The sequence below is a fragment of the Macrobrachium nipponense genome, chromosome 8, assembly GCF_015104395.2.
Source record: "Macrobrachium nipponense isolate FS-2020 chromosome 8, ASM1510439v2, whole genome shotgun sequence".
Lineage (NCBI taxonomy): Eukaryota > Metazoa > Arthropoda > Malacostraca > Decapoda > Palaemonidae > Macrobrachium > Macrobrachium nipponense.
The window spans coordinates 55,089,604-55,108,065 of NC_087203.1; the positions used below are offsets into that span (position 1 = coordinate 55,089,604).

The following is an 18,462-nucleotide window of genomic DNA, read 5'->3' on the forward strand; positions in this document are numbered from 1 at the left end:
CATCCTTCTTCAGTCTTTGTCATCCTGTTTGCAAATTTTTCCTCTTAGAGATTATTAGGTCGTCCGTCCCTAAACATCTGAAATTAAACAAATCGTTTAAACGTCGCTGAAATTCGCGACACTTACGTTTACGCTCCGTGTTAATAAGTACAGAAAGCAAAGTAGCATTAAAACATTCAAAATAGCACAAAACATGCGCAAGGGCTCCACTTAACAAAGTGCAAAAGTAGCAAACACAGAAAGGTGTGATGAAGCACAAAAAATACAAAGGCTTAAATCAGGCACACAAAATGAGGAGCATATCATCCCACCCCGCACCTTCATGGTTATCTGCCTTGTTATACTACATGGGCTGGATCTATTGCATGCACGAAAGGCACTCCAGATACGAAAGGTATGTGACCCAGCAGGAACAAATAATAATTAATGTCTGGAATTTTAGGAATACAGTAATACCTCAATCCTGCGTGCTTCGAGTTGCGCAAATTCACAAATAGGCGAACTTTTCATTAGAACCTAATTGGCTTACACGATTTTTTCACACACGCGACATTTGCGAAATCCACGAGAACCCTGCAGAAGTGTTTATGTTTCATTTTTGAACTAATTTATTATAAGTTTTCATACTTTTGTGTTTAAATCTGTAAGCAAAATGTATCATTTTTATTATTGTACATGCATAAGTATGATACAAAAGTAATTACAGCACGCAAAGTTACTGCACTTTTCAAAGATGAGATAACCCTGCAGAAAGGGCTTGTTAAATTTTTGAAGTATTTGATACGTTTTCAGGTTTTTAAGTGTAACATCGATATGGAAAATTTCTATTATTTCTATTATTACAGTCAAATATTTTCAATGTGCATATGTATCTCTCTCTCTCTCTCTCTCTCTCTCTCTCTCTCTCTCTCTCTCTCTCTCTCTCTCTCTCTCTCTCTCTCTCTCTCTCGTATAGTTAGCGCTCACGCATATTTTAACAACTTACTATTTTTCTGTACATCTTTACCTGTACATTACATAATCTTAAATTTATTGAATTTCACCTGTACCCTCTACGAACATTACTTAGGTGTTTTCTTTAGTTTATGTGAATGAGAATTATACAGTTTACCTAAAGCCGCAAAGAAAACGTCTCTTCCTCTGAGTTAAAAAGAAAATGGCATCCCATGAATTAGGGGTAACATTAGTATACGTACTAGGTATGTACTTACTGTAAATGCGGTAGTGTGGTAAATACAGTACTCATTACGATACTGTACCTATTCTATTTCTACATCAATCATTTATTTCTTTTTTAAGAGTAATGTATTCATCAAACTTTAAATTACAGTAAATTTAATTTCTTTTAAACGTTAACTTAATCCTTTGGCTGCTTGATTGGGGTCACATTTAGCGTTTAAACTGTACAAATAAGTATTTATTAGCATTTTTAGTGATCGACACTAACTTACGTGAATCCTCGCCTTATACGACAGGTTCTGGAACATAACCTCGCTTAAGTTTGAGGTATTACTGTGGCTGTTATGAAGATACTAACACCAAAGTCTAAATGGAGAAGCTGTTCATAATGCAAAAGATGACTGTACATGTTCAAGTATTGTAGAACTATTATTACACACCTGAGGCATATTGGCCATTATTGACATGAGACCCCCTTCCTTTGCTGGGGGTGGAGGCCAAGGCTTAGGAGAGTGTCCAGTACTTCCAGTCTGAACATCGTGGGAAGATAACTCAGGACTTTTGTTAGCTTGAGATGACTCTACTTCTTGAGGAATAATATCTGCCACCTAAAAATAAAACAAAAATCTATTCACATTCATATTTTGTAGTGTAAAAGTATCAGACTACATACATACTGGGAATAACGCTGAAAGGGATGCATAATTTCTTCATCTAACATTTATGTTATGCAAAAATTTAAGTCATCTGACAACAATTTTAATGTATCATGGCATTTTTATTGTATTTTTAATTCCAAATCTGGTTGAAAATGGAGCTGAATTAACTGAACTTAAATTGTGATGGAAGAGTGCATAAATGTAGCCTATAAAATCTTTTTCCCAAAGGAGATCTGTAAATTCAGCACCTGTTGGCCAGTCGCTAAGTCGGGTTGCTTTTGGGATCTATGGCATGTTTTGTCAAGCGATTTTCATTCCCAGAAAATTCATTGGACACCAAATGCTCTCCCAGCAGAGACTCGGTGACTTTCATGTTTATAAACTGCATATGCATCTAAATACACTGGCACCTCAACTTAACAGACATTAACTTAGAGGATTTTATTACTTAACGGACACGTCATCGTGTCCGATTTAAAAAAATAAAAAATAAAAATAAAAACTTATAAGCTCTTGGTTTTGCAAGAAATGACGAGACCGGTAAAAAAAGAAAACAAAAGTTGTAAGCTCTTGGTTTTACCATTAATGGCATGGTCGGTAAAATAATAATAATAATAATAATTTGCTTGTAAGCTCTTGGTTTTGCAAGTAAAGTATGTGATTACTGCTCCGACTCGCTCAGAATAAGCACAGCATTTCAAATCGTAAGAGATCGTGTAGCCTAAATGAATTGACTAATCGTAGCCTAAGTTTTATACAACGACACCCAGGTTACTTCACTCATATTCTAAAAAAAACCCTTTAAACACTGCATTGCCTGAATTGATTTTGAGATCGGCTTAAGCACAATCTCTAACTCATTAACCCTCATCTAAAGGACACCACAAGAAATTCTCCTTTCACTTAGATATGCATATCTGCATATCTTCTAAAGGAATTTCCCTAAGCGAACCTTTAGATGAAAGGAATAACTAAGTGGATTTGGAGACCCTGATGACTCCCAGTGATCCATACGGGGTTAAGTCCGCCTTGGCTGGTTTGTTAACTACGGGTCCCTTGTCGCGCATTTCCCAACGCGAAAGGTTCGGCTAGTTACTGAACTTACATAAATAAATGATGACCGATCATTTTCACTCAAGTACTATTAACATGTATATTTACAATTAAATACATGAAACAACCAAACACAATGCTTCTCACAACTAATTACAAACACAACAAAAGATAATATCTTTCTACCACATAGCACGCATTTCCACTTTACGTAAATAAGTACATCAGGCCTTGCGGTAAGTACAATCTCTCTTGTCGAAGTTTCAACGATTATCTTTTCTTGTGTGTTGAAAGTTCTAACTAGAGTGCAAGTATAGTTACATAATGTAATTACACTACTGCAAGTCATTGTTAATGGAATCTATAAAAACAGTTTGTCTACGAATTTTGTTAAGTGATTTTATTTCACTGTCTGAGAATGCACTCTGAAATTCTAACAGTATCCATTTTTTTAAAAAAGCATATAGTACAATTATATCAAAACAATGATAATTTTGATAAAATTGTTGATTTACTCTATCCGATTATTGCATATAATATCACACATTATTATCATATATAAAATATATACAGTGCGATCATGTGCCATTTGCAGTCTGATAATATTTTCTCAAAAACTTTCAACTGACTAGGTTTTACCGACGTCATTACTGGTAGTTGCTAAATGAAGCATAAGTCGGAAAAACATGCTGTTCACTAGAGGCTGACTTGCTCTAGGGTACAGTATTGTGTTGGCTACTTATCAGCCTTTGTTACCTAACAGATTGTAGCACTTACCGGGAGGAACAGACCCCCAAAATGTCCGTTAAGTTGAGTTGTCGATTTACTTTCTTCAAAGAGCCTTACTGACATTGAGGCAAAAATCACCAAAGAAAAAAAAAATAAATAAAAGGAAGTTTCTGTTCTAAAGTTTTACCCTGTTGTTCTGAATAGCAGCCCGTGGACACAAATAAGCCACAACATCCATCTCCAGCTGATAAAAGACTGTTGTAAGTTCACATGTTGTACATTCTTGTTCTCCGTCACACTTGTGAGGGGACAAGCATGAGGAACCTAACATGTCACGGACGAGTGTCATGACAGGGACACTCTCCTTTCCATCCAGTCCTTGATGCTTCTCTACTTCCTGCACTTCCATCTGGAACAAGAGGAAAAAAATCATAAGAAGGCATAACTAGAAAAAATAATCATATTTATGATAAAATTAATTATTAGGATGCATACATACTGTTAAAGTTAGCATATATCTTTGTGCCATCAGGTGCGGTTGGGATTCAAAGTAAAACAAAATAACAATTGTCTAACCAGCTAAGACTGTCTCTGTAATCGCCTGCTTCCCTCCAGGTGGCATTGCAATGTTTACGTTCTTATCGGAATTCTTCATGGCCATCCACCAAGATGTGGGGAGGCTGGTGGGTTTCCACTTTAACACTAGATATTATCCAAATAACTGAGTTTATCACATAAATTTCAATTATTTGGAATTAATCTTACCCACTGTTAAAATTAGCTGACTATCACACTTAATGGGGATGGTGGGTTACTGCAGCTTGGAAAAACAATTGTTCAGCCAGGCAAACTGAAAGCGTTTGGATGAGGAGAAAAAAAAATTTCTCAACATTCCTGGCTGTTGTGTGATCCTAACTAGCAGGCACTGTCCCCAGACATTGGAACCACAACAGGGTGCAAGGCCCTCTTAGTAAGACTTGTCAGAGGATACTTACAAGGAAAAAGGACTCTGTCCCATAGAGTACTAGTGACTCCTGTGACTGAGTCGAAAGCCCATAACCGACAATCCAAAACTAAAGACAACAACCACACCCATATATATATATATAGATATCTAGATATATAGAGATAGAGATATATAATATATATAGATTATGATATATATATATATAGATATTATATATATAGATATATAGATATATATATATAGTGAATATATACTAAGGATATATATATTTTATATATAGATATATATATATATATAGTATATATATATAATATATATATCATATATATATATATATATATAGATATATATAGATATATTTTAATATATAAGATATACTTTATATATATATATATATGGATATATATAAAAATAAAAAATATATAAAAATAAAAATATAATATATATAATATATATACTATACTATATATAAATATATATATATATATATTATATATATATATATATATATATATATAAGTATGTATATATAAAGATATATAATTATATATATATATATATATATTTATATATATATATATGTGTGTGTGTGTGTGTGTGTGTGTGTTCATATACACCAATGTAGAAAGCTGAAGGATTAAAACCATTCACAGTACTGCCATGGCTTATTCCCAAGATTTCCTTATGCTCTAAGAAAATAAATAAAAAGCAACAGTCTGAGGAAGATATAAGAACTAAAGATTTACACTGGGGATCAAAATCTGGTAATGGAATAGGGCGTGGAGTTGTGTATGGAAATGAAATTTATGAGGCAAAATTACCGGAGTCGCTTCCACATACACTGCAGAGTTGTCAGCTATAGTTAAAATTTAGAAAATATTTATAACTCAAACAAGAATTTTTTATTTACAGTGACTCGAGCAGTGCATTAAATAGCTGTATACAATTCATCCTCTTGCACAAAAAGCCCAGGAGTGGCTCTTTTGGATTTCATGTTACAAGAAATCAGTATGTTTCTACTGGATCCCAGCTCATGTCGGAATTCACGGAAATGAGGAGGCAGATAGGTATGGTAAGGAAGAGGCTATGAGTAATTTGTATCAGGTAACCAAAGTGCCACATGTTGATACGAAAAGACCCATTAGGTCGTACATCTAGAGGAAGAGGCAAGAGAGATGGTCTTCTCTCTTAGCCAACAATAAGAAATATGAGAAGATAAGGAAGCATAGAAAAATGGCCCTCCTCTTTTCAAAAAGAGAGGAGAGCAGAAATTGTTTTGGGGCGGCTTCGCATTGGTCATACTCAGATAACCCATAAGGCTATTTTAGAAGGTTGCAGTGCGCCAATGTGTGTTCGGTGTGATGCTACCTTATCAATGGAGCACATCCTGGTACACTGTGTAAATGATAGAGAACAGAGGCAGAGATTCCATCTTGATGGAAAATCTTTTCCGGATATTCTAGACCACAGAACAGATACTCCTGCACCATAGAGATTCTTAAAACGTATTGAGATTTTTATGAAATTTAGTGACATGATAAATCTTAACTTAATTCTTTTTATAGGCATCATGTTAAGTTACTAATATTATTTTTTATTTAATGCTTTTAATTAAGGTATAAATGGTGTTAAATGAGTGTATTCATGTCAACTAGTTTTTACATTGTTATAATTTCAACTATATATGATTCTTTAATTATGATGTAAATGGTTTTGAATGAGAGTTTATGTCTCCGTTTTAATTGCTACGTATCACTAAATGGTCTTAGTTTTAATTGTTATGTATCATTAGATCATTTTAATTGCAGTTTTAGTTAATCAATTGTATTCAAGACATTAACTGATTCACCAATTCATTCATTTAATCCATTTCATTTAATCACATAGCACCGCAGCGCTGAATGACCTTTACAGGTCCCAGCACTAGCCCTAGATTCCATAATTCATCCATTCATCCATATACACCAATGTGTACCTTCATGATTCCAAAATTCAATATCGTGATTTCCTAACTACTAACAATAGGGTAAAAAGCAAGGTTGCTCGCATATTTGGTCAGGAGACAGCATCCCCACTGCAACGATTCAACTAAGGGCTTTACACCTCATATTAAATTCAAACGTTTTGTTAATAATGTGAAAGAAAAACAGTTATATCTCCCCTGAGCTGCATAGCAACCTTCTCTAGCAAACGTTTTTAAAGGAGTTATAAAGATGTGCTTATAGTACAGAAGTCATGAAGATTATTTTAAAAAATAGTAAAAGCTCAAGAATCAACTCTGTGCAGTGAGTTAAACATTCTTGGACACAGGAATCTTTGGCCTCATAACACCATGTATAAATTCTTAACTCCTCATCTTAAAGGTTTATATCAAAGGGCTTTCACTTCTATATCTTTTCTCTAAGCAATGAAAGAAAAGACAGAGGTTGCCACCAGAACAAAGTCTTTATACAAGAAAGGGTTTGAAAGTTCTTCAATGATGCCTTAACAAAAGGTTCAAACTGACGTTAAAATCTGAAGGACTACGTCTAAATTCCATCCAGACCAGCTGGTCTGGATTCAATAATGAAACAACTTTTTTACACATATAATTTTTAGACCACTGTTAAACTTCCAGACTTTTTATACGTGTTTAAATATATTTCTAAATAATAAATATCCACTCAAATTACAGATAACTTCAGTTCCTAAGATGAATTTTTTGCCGGCCTTTGAATAACCTAATTTGAATAACCTAATCCAACAGTATGCACCTGCCATGAACTGTAAATTGATTCCGGTTAATCCTCTTAATATCAAATCATTATTCCTGTGCAAAGACAAAATTAGCCCTCCTTTGACATCAAGCACCGTCTATTTATTTTCTTGGCCACGATGCACTCATGGAAGATAAGTGGGTGTCTCGTGCTGCCTACTGAAAGTTCGAATGGATCGTCACGAGGGGGTCAGTTATAGAACAGTCAAATTATCTAATCCAGAGTTCTCAAATATTCGAGAACACGCCAAAAGGTGCAAGACAGAAATTGATTATAAAAATGTTAAAATACTTTCCAAAGTACCCAATTTTTCACTTCTTATCTTTAAATCACTTTCTGTAAAATACTAGTACCAAGATTGAATAACCAAACTACCTCAACAACTCTTTCACCCGACTTAAGTTTACCCTGGCCTGGAATTTTGTCACTCTGCTTTTGTACTTCGTCCAACTGGTAATGTTTTTTACATTATTTTACATGTTTTCTCTCGTATAACTTCGAATTTTACTCTGCTTCACAGAGCTTACTGTTTAACCTTCTCATGGGATCATTTTCACAATGAAATCCAGTTTTTAATGTAGGTACTTTACTGATAACTTCTATACATCTCGTATCTTTTTTAAACACTGTAAATCCTTTTTAAATAAGAAACTACTTAATTTACCTACTATTAGTACGGTTCCTCGTAAGAAATTATATGCGAGTATTCCTTACATAAAAGAGGTCAAATTTAGAGGGGATATTAAGAAGTCAATTATTGAGAAACATTTTAGCATGCTGCAAGTAATTTTAATTCCAAAAAATCCACTGACAGGTTCTTCTTTTTTAAATCAAAAACAAGCTCTGTCCAACTCTGCAATGAATGGTCGTATATAGATTTTCTTACCCCAAATGGGATTCGGGGATTTCCGTGGGATCGACCAAATGATTGCTGAAGATCATAGAGGTGAGAGTCATCGTACTGGCTGTAAATTGTCTAACCCTGAATTCTCTAACATCAGAAATCATTAAAAAATCTGCCATGCTGATATCAAACACAGGGACTTTTCTATCTTGGGCCAAACAACCCACTTACACGAACTGCCCATTCTTGAGTCATTATTCATTAAGCAGTTGGCGCCAGGATTGACCTCACACACCACTTCTGTACCTTGTATTTGGGGTGAGCATGGTTTGTCATCTTCTGACAGAGCAGGTACTTTTTTAATACTGTTGTTTGCTTCCTTTTGGTTACTTAATTTTTTTCCTTTTTTTGTACAATTTTAACTAGATTAGGACCTTTTAATTGCGAATTATTGTTTTTACATGTTTAATTATGTGACATGTATTTTAACTAGTTTCACCTTGCTCCAACTTTCACCCCTCGCGTCATCCAAAATTGTTTATAAAAGCCCTATGAGTCTAGAAACGTAACTCCATGGTTGAAATAAGCAGCTGCTGCTGATGGCCATATTTGGAGAAATTCTAGCTAATCAGTTATTGACATTTTCAGTGTTTAATGTCCAATTAACATATCCTAAAGTATATTGCTCAAATAATTTTTCAATGAGGTTCAGCGACAATCTTGTTCGCAGCTGTTAATGAGAAACAAATGATCACAAAACTGTGTATGATTTCTAATCCTTTCCAGTTGGAAACTGGTAATTTTACTTCTGGTATCCTATCTGGACATCAAAGTTTTCTATGGGTGAAAACAAAGACCAAGAAAATGCTGGCATCACAGTAGGGCGACGAAAGTTAAATCATTATTTCCACTGAAAGTAGTTAGATCATATGAAGATTTTGTATAATTTTTCATTCGCAGAGATTAAATACTGTATTAATTAAACTTACATCATCTTCGTAATAACTTGCACCATGGGGAATGATAAATGAAGGTATATTTTCTCGAGGAAGAAAAGCCTTCACTGTAGAAACCAGCTTTCTATTTATCAGAGTTTTAAAGACATTATAAAAACGTAAGCAAATTTTTTTAAGTTTTCTAAAAACATCTCAGAGATGACAACAGAAAATACAATGAAACTCTGAAGGTTTGTAATGCAACGGTACTGAAGTTAAATCTATTGTAAAGAAAAATATGTTGGGCTGTTTTTAGTATAAATTACAAAAAATTTTGGTTTTATAAAGGGCTTCATGGCATTAGCTGGACCCTTAAACTAACTTATATTATTATCAGAAATACTAAACTGTATTTATTTTGTTATTTTCTTTCTACATTCAGCATGTAAAACCTTATATCACACAATAGATTCAGCCTTCCTGTGAAATCAAATTTTATCATTTCAATAATAAACACAAGAATATTAAAATCTTCTTTCTATAAACTAAGACATACCAGCCTAAATAAATAGTAGTCTGACCGAAGAAAAATTAACATTTCCTTTTACTGAACGTGTTTGGCATTCATCAAGAACTATTTGGTCCTTCATTTGTATAAAAAAAAATACTTGCTAGAAGCTTAAATTAGGATACACAGTACGTTACCTGTTTGAATAACACATCCAACATCAGCACAAAGCATGTCAAAATAAGTTCTGGGTCAGAATAGTGATCCTCTGGATGATCTGATGGTGGCCTTTCATCATCGGAAAGAGCCGAACTGCTATGAGAATCGTCCTCAACTACAGGTTCTGTAACAAGAAAGACAAAACTGACTCACAGAAGGTACCACACTTACACTTTTATGGTTGAAATCTGTCATGTATATTGATCCTTGAAGCTAACATTTAAGAAAAACGCAGTAAACTATACTGAAGACAGAATACAACAATATGAAACATGAAATGGTGCCTCTAACTCTCCCTCTCTCGTTTTTTAGATAAGAGCTAATTGGAATACAAGTTGTCGTTGATGAACGTCAACGTTATCCTTGAAAGGGTCTCGTCCTGTGCACTTTCCGCCTAAGCTCCCATCATGTCTCAGTTTTCATCTATCACCTTTTTCTGTCATTTCCTTAAGGTGTTATGTTACACCTTCATACATAAAATATTGCATTTGTGATATGATCATCCCGCCACACATTCTAGGTCTAGACGCTTTTCAAAATCAATATTTTCCTTGACAGTGCCCAAAGTTTCTGCTGTATACAGTAGTACAGGCACCCACTGTAAGACTGCTATCTCTAATTAGGAGACCTTTTCTACCAGTGGTCTGTCTGTCTCTTCTCATTTCACCCATGGTGCAGCTGCTCTGTAACTGATCCCTCGTATCCTGCTTGACAGTCCAATGTGACCCAAAGGTATCAGAAATGCTCTACCTCTTCTAAGACCTCCCCATTTATTACAAGAGGGTAGGGGTCTCAATTGCCCTCTCTTCCCCTTTTGCTTTTGTAATAAATTTAATTAAAAAATACTTTGGCTCACAGTATATTTTGTAATACTGAGCACTTCTCCTGACACCATCTGTTACATTTCATCCCAGTAATAGTTCACCCCCACCTTCACCTTCACCTTTCCCACAACAACTGCATTACCACTTTTCCGATTGGAATTTCTTTGTTTCCTTTCTAGTCACATGAAGCTTGCTTTACTGCTGTTGATTCTGAGTAGTTCAATTTCATTCTTCCAACCATCTCTTTCCCCAGTACTGCTGTTTTAACAAAAGGTCATCAACATAAAGTAGTTCTCAGAGGCAGCCTTTTTTACATTCTTCTGCAGCTTCTTCAATTACCATGATAAACAGCAAAGTACTCAGTGCTGATCCTTGACAGACAAAAATTTACTTCATATTCTTCTAAAATGCCTATAACTGCCTCCACTCTATAATGACCATATAATTATTTGTATTGGTATCCCCTGAAAGGCCTTTTCAAGATTCACCATTAGATGGTATTGACTCTTCCTCTTCGTGAAGTTCTTTTTATGTAGTTGCCTAATAATAGAGACCTGTTGCTGATTTCTCTGGCATGAAGCCATATAGACAATTATTGATATTAACCATTTTTCTCTGCCTTTCTTCCATCACCCTTTCAAATATATTCATAACATACCCAAGAACTGTAGTCTTATTAATTCTCAATTTTCACATTGCTGTGCATCCTCATTTTCGGAATATACCATTACTGTGAGGCTCTTCTTCCCAATCTTCTAGTCCTGTCTCTTCCTCTATCAGGTTTTCATACATTCTAATAAGGTCATGCGTGCTGCTTTTAAAAGGGTTCTTGTTATTCAAGATTGTCCTACAGCTTCTTCATTTTACATCTCTCTGAAGGTCCTTTTTAACATTTTATACTGAAATGTTCTATAATGGCCCCTCTTTTATGCCAACACACTCCATTTCATTTTCTTCTAATAGAGAGAGTTTTCAAAATACTGCCTCCATACTTCCTGTATCTCCGTTTTTAACCTTAATATCTCCATTTCCAACTCTTAGACTCGGCTCTTTTTTTTCATCTTTCTTCATCCACTTTGCTATCCTGGATGTTTTGTCTTTTTCCCTTCTTTCTTGAACCACTGAGTCCATTTCCCCCAAATCCTCTTTGCAATTGTCACCTGCCTTTAACCTATCTCATCTGTTTCCTCCATTCATATTCTATTCCATCTTACTGTCCACCCTCTCGTAACAACTGATACATAGTGAAACTGCGAGGTTTTCCTCCCGTTACACCTTTCAGACCTTTTCACTGTCAATCTCCGTTTCAGCGCTGAAAGGCCTTAGTTCCCCCAGTGCTTGGCATGTATGCCAAAAGCCTATAAATCGATTAATCAATCAATCCATACATCTCTATCTTTCTCTCTTACCATACTGTGCCAGAGCTTCAGAGGTCTCTCCTCTTCAGTTGCCCTGGTGCATCTTGATTTCACTACTTTGTTTTCTCTTTTCCTATTGCCGTCTGTATGCTTTTACATAGACCACTTTTAAATGCTATATTTTAAGACACTTTTTCTTGATACCTCTTTTTTACGTCTTCATCTTTTCAGTTTCAACATTTTCAGTTTTTTTACTGGTTCTTATCCATCATCTTTCTATCGCTTACAATTACAATTACTTCAGCTCACAGCCATCTAAGTTGTGCTAGCCAAGCCTCACCCAGTAAAACAGCACATTTCCTTTGATCAGTCAACGATAGATTAATATTCCCAAAGTGCAGTACTCACACTGCTCATTTATATCCAGAGATGTAAATCAACTTGCCTAAAACAGAAGCACAGGGCCTCCCTGATGTGCTTGTCTTCCTTGATGCTGATGGTGAGTTGCAAAGGGCTGTTACCCCATCATGAAACATGGTCAGCAGCAAATTCATGGGAATAACAATGTCTATGGATGACAAAATCTGAAAAATTCAGGGCAAATTTTTGTTAGTCCTGGATACAGAGAAATATTAAGTTTAAAATTTACTTACAATAAATCTTCATTTAAAAATACAATTCTAAGAAAATAATTTCAACCTTAAAATAGGTCACTTGAAAGAATACTCAACTTGGATTTTGTATTAATTAAATTGATCTATAATAAACGTTCACTTAAAAATGCCATTTCGAGGAAATACATCTCAACCTTAAAATAGGTCACCTGAATGAATACTAAAATTGGTATTTATATTAAGGTTGGCCAATCAAAAAAAAACTATGGAAACAAGAAGATATGCAAATGCACATGGTGTAAGAAAAAAAAAGGTACTTCCATGGGAGGTTAGAAGTGAATATTTACAACCGTGTATGGCCTCTTTTCCAAGAAACTAGTACATTTTACCAAGTTATACATGTTTTTTCTAATAATAATTTTATTTCTTGTAAAATGATAAATACAGCACACATCATAACAGATAAGAACTAAAATCAGTGACAAATTCTGAGTATACTGCAAGATATTTATGAGATTTACCGAGACGGGAAGATACAGTTACTTTTTGTGAGGTATATGTTTTTCTAATATTTCTTTGTACTTTTCTTTGCAAAATACTATTATAACTGACATACTATCATAAAAGATAAGAACTAAAACCAACAGCGATCCCTGGGTATATTTATGAGCAAATAAATAAAAAGATGTCATGGGATACAGGGGCAATACATCATTCCCCCACCAGTCTCTGTCCTGTGCTGAGCTACTACAGTTGTGATTAGTCATTTATGGATCACTGAAGTATTATGAACATCATTCCTGCTAAACTCATCCAAACCGTATGGGCCGTAATATTAATACTCATATGAGTTAGCCCATCCATCACTAAAAACTTGTTATAGATACTCATGATGATGCCCATCCATTAATGGTTAAGTTATTTAACCAGACCACTGGGATAAATTATCTCATTACAAGTAATATATATATATATATATATATATATATATATATATATATATATATATATATATATATATATATATATATATATATATATATATATATATATATATATATATATATATATATATATATATATATATATATATATATATATATATATATATATATATATATATATATATATATATATATATATATATATATATATATACATATACAGTGGTACCTCGAGATATGAAATTAATAAAACCGTTCCGAGGACGGCCCCTTTGTATCAAGAGTTTTTCGTATCTTGGAACCACATTTACATGTAAAATGGCTAATCCGTTCCAAGCCCTCCAAAAACACCCCAGTAAATTATATTTCCAGGCCAAAAACACATGTTCTTGGTTACGACTGAAGAAATATGACTCCAAAAAGGCAAAATACTGTACATACTTGAGTATTATTCAACTGCATATAATGTTCAACCCCATTTTTACTGCATATATTAGGACTTTGGCATATGTCCCTTAGCAATAAGCCTAGCCTATGTTAGCAGTTGCTACTGTAGCCTAGTCTATGATTCTGACATCTAAACCAAAGAGCTAAAGCTTAGAATATGCCAATAAAATGTATAAATAATCAGTATGTACTCATTTCAAATAATTATTAGCTAATCATTAACTATAATACACAAGCAAACAAAAACCAAACTTTTCAATCGATTGTTTACATTCAGATCTTACCCGTCTTACGAGTATGGAACGAGCGCCAAGCAATCATTTTTCCTAGCACACAGTAAGCCATAAATTGTCATTAGTATCTCTCTTCAACTAATGAAACCACCAAACAGTATAATAACCATTCATTTCTATTCTTTATTCTATCTTTTACCTAACGGAGATACCGAGTTACTGACAGCTATAATGAAACATATGTAATACGTATACGTAACATAATAATAAAACAGAAGAAGAATTCTAAAAAATGCGTATTTGTTGGCAGTCTGATTTATTTTATATTTTATGATATCTAATTCACATTTTTTTTTATTAAATGTATTGCATGTACTCATTTCAAATAATTATTAAGTAACCATTAACTATAACAAACAAACAAAAAAAAAGCTTCCAAACGTCTGTTTACATCCAGCACTTATGAGTATCGAACGATCGCCAAGCAATCACTTTTACACAGTAAGCCATAAATTTTCATTCTCTCTCTTCAACTACTGAAATACCAAACAGTATAATAACCATTCATTTCTATTCTTTATTCTATCTTTTACCTAATGATTTTTTTTTATTAAATGTATTGCATGAATACTAAGTTTTCAATTTACAGCAACCTTTTACCAATAGAATACTTAAAGCACAAGGGGTAGATGCTGACTAATAGGAGAGCAGGACCTTATGGGTGACTAGCATCAGGAACCAATGGGAGAGCGGGAGGATGGTGGCGAGTTTACTCAGTTGGCGGCGCGGGAGTTTTAAAATTGTTCTCGGTGGTCCAGGCGAATCTCGGGACTTTATAGCAACAACCTTTCGTATCTTGAAAATTTAAAACTTTTCGTATGTAGAGCAGTAAAATTTTTTCGTACTGGCTTTCGTAACTTGGATTTTCGTAAGTTGAGCCTTTCGTATCTCGAGGTACTACTGTATATATATATATATATATATATATATATATATATATATATATATATATATATATATATATATATATGTAGCTCGCCAGCGCTACCTGAGCTGTTTAGTACATATATATATATATATATATATATATATATATTCAGGAGACAGAGGAAGGCGAAGGCCAGTAGGACACATCAGCATGAAGGTGGACTATTAGAAACGTTGCAATTCATTACAATTCTTTATTTCCTACGTTTCGTAATATCATTATTACATCTTCAGGGAATCTGTTAAACAATAAATAAAATTAATTTAAAATTACTTAAAAATTACTTTAAAAATTACTCTAAAATTCAACATTTGTAAATTACAACACAATTAAAAAACATACAGAAACGAAAAAAAAAAAAAATAAAAATAAAAAGACCAAAGACCGCTAACCAACCTTGTGCCGAGAAGGCAAGAGACAGAATGACAGAACAAATAAAAGTTAGCTCAGGTACAGTTGTGTGGAGGAGGTCTGGGTATTTAACTGGGGAACCAGTTGTTTAATAAATAATGACTCCAGGATAGGCAGTTCATATGCATTGTTCGCTTGGCCTATGACTTGCGGAATGACTTCTTTCTATATATATTTACAATTTTTCGAATGGTTTCTTATATTAGAGTGTTTCGGGATTGGAGAGCTACAGCCAGTACGGAAACTTAATCCCCGATGAGAGTCGATTCTGACCCGCAGTAACCTCCTCGTGGATCCGACTATGTCCCAGAGTTACACTTAGGGCAAGTATACTTATAGACCACGTTGGAGGTCAAGAGAGGGTCCAATCGATCTTTATATCTGAAAAAGGAACCGATTGTTAGCGGGTTTATTGGAATTAATTTTAGATTAATGGCACCATAATGTTTATGAATAAATTTGTGCAAAACTTTTTCCGAAAGGAGTCATCATGTAAGAACGGGAATTTGGCATAAAAAGCTAATTTTGGTACTGTACATGGTTTGGCGACATTAGCGAATTGTTTGTTAAGAAACAAACGGAGCTTTTTATAAAACAAAGTCTGTGGGAAGCAATTATCCCTAAAATATCCAGAAAGGAAACTAATTTCTTGGTGGAAGGATTGCCAGTTCGATGTAATAAAAAATGCCCTGTGGAGGAGAGTAAAAATAGAGTTTAGTTTAAAATCATAAAAACAAGAACTATAGTAATTGGATCCTAGACCAGTAAAAGTTTTCTTTAGAAAGAAAAACTTTTACTGGTCTAGGATCCAATTACTATAGTTCTTGTTTTTATGATTTTAAACTAAACTCTATTTTTACTCTCCTCCACAGGGCATTTTTTATTACATCGAACTGGCAATCCTTCCACCAAGAAATTAGTTTCCTTTCTGGATATTTTAGGGATAATTGCTTCCCACAGACTTTGTTTTATAAAAAGCTCCGTTGTTTCTTAACAAACAATTCGCTAATGTCGCCAAACCATGTACAGTACCAAAATTAGCTTTTTATGCCAAATTCCCGTTCTTACATGATGACTCCTTTCGGAAAAAGTTTGCACAAATTATTCATAAACATTATGGTGCCATTAATCTAAAATTAATTCCAATAAACCCGCTAACAATCGGTTCCTTTTTCAGATATAAAGATCGATTGGACCCTCTCTTGACCTCCAACGTGGTCTATAAGTATACTTGCCCTAAGTGTAACTCTGGGACATATGTCGGATTCCACGAGGAGGTTACTGCGGGTCAGAATCGACTCTCATCGGGGATTAAGTTTCCGTACTGGCTGTAGGCTCTCCAATCCCGAACACTCTAATATAAGAAACCATTCGAAAAATTGTAAAATATATATAGAAAGAAGTCATTTCCAAGTCATAGGCCAAGCGAACAATGCATATGAACTGCCTATCCTGGAGTCATTATTTATTAAACAACTGGTTCCCAGTTAAATACCCAGACCTCCTCCACACAACTGTACCTGAGCTAACTTTTATTTGTTCTGTCATTCTGTCTCTTGCCTTCTCGGCACAAGGTTGGTTAGCGGTCTTTGGTCTTTTTATTTTTATTTTATTTTTTTTTTCGTTTCTGTATGTTTTTTTAATTGTGTTGTAATTTACAAATGTTGAATTTTAGAGTAATTTTTAAAGTAATTTTAAGTAATTTTAAATTAATTTTATTTATTGTTTAACAGATTCCTGAAGATGTAATAATGATATTACGAAACGTAGGAAATAAAGAATTGTAATGAATTGCAACGTTTCTAATAGTCCACCTTCATGCTGATATATATATATATATATATATATATATATATATATATATATATATATATATATATATATATATATATATATATTTATTTCGTAGCTCGCCAGCGCTACCTGAGCTGTTTAGTACATACATAAATATATATTATATATATAATATATATATATATATATATATATATAAGATATATATATATATATATCATATAATACATACAGGGAGCAGATATTTTGAGTATAGTGTTTAACAATTATACATATATACAATTGATTTTTCCTGATTTTCTTTCAAGGCTAATCCTCTATAATATATTTTCTCTAGGTGCAAGGAAGTGTTGTTGACCTTAAACGCCAATTAGACGTATTATACGTCGACTAAATTGTCTGCCGGGTGCTTAATTGACGTACGATACGTCAAATACAAAATTTTTTTTAAATATTCACAGAAAAAATAGTTATAGGCCTAGTTTGCAAAATTTTAAATCACGCGCCTTGAGGGATGCTGGGATTCACGGACCAAGCTGTTGTTTACAAGTGTTACCGAGCTACGCATGCACGAATTGTTCTCGCACCAGCAGGCATCAGCGACGCGTCGTCGGAGAGAGCGATCTCTTGCCACATTCGTGTTTTGGAGAACTTTTGTGAGTGTTAATGTATTTGATGACGTAACAGGACATTACACAAGAGTTGTCCCAACGTCATCAGGAGCATGAAAGGCGTATATTGCCTGTCGGTAGGGATCGTGTGAGGCGAGTTTTGGACTTGGATGCTGGAGAGGGACCAAGCACCCAAGGTGATCCAGCTTCTCAACGCCATGTTGTGCGGCCTCGTGTGGCCGAAAGAGTCCAAGGACCACATCGTGTGCCTTTTACGAACCCTAGGAAGCATCGGGGTGTCCTGAGGGGCATTCATAGACATTTGGGAGGCCTCCATCAAAAGGAAATTGATGAGTACTTGTTGGAGCTCGATTGAGAGCAGGTCGCAA

At 34.3% G+C, this 18,462-nt stretch overlaps 1 protein-coding gene across 9 annotated transcripts in view; it reads right to left on the reverse strand.

Moving 5' to 3' along the window:
* LOC135222787 (protein unc-79 homolog) overlaps positions 1-18,462 on the reverse strand; it is an 841,880-nt gene that overhangs the window by 334,796 nt on the left and 488,622 nt on the right. For all 9 annotated transcript variants that reach the window (XR_010316338.1, XM_064261060.1, XM_064261059.1 and 6 more), the window contains 4 exons: positions 12,477-12,615; positions 9,828-9,973; positions 3,808-4,029; positions 1,620-1,787 (listed from right to left, as the gene is read on the reverse strand). Coding sequence is in view for 8 of the 9 variants with exons in the window: in XM_064261060.1 (XP_064117130.1) it covers positions 1,620-1,787; positions 3,808-4,029; positions 9,828-9,973; positions 12,477-12,615 (675 nt within the window). In the remaining variant the exon portion in view is untranslated. The remainder of the gene's footprint in view (positions 1-1,619; positions 1,788-3,807; positions 4,030-9,827; positions 9,974-12,476; positions 12,616-18,462) is intronic.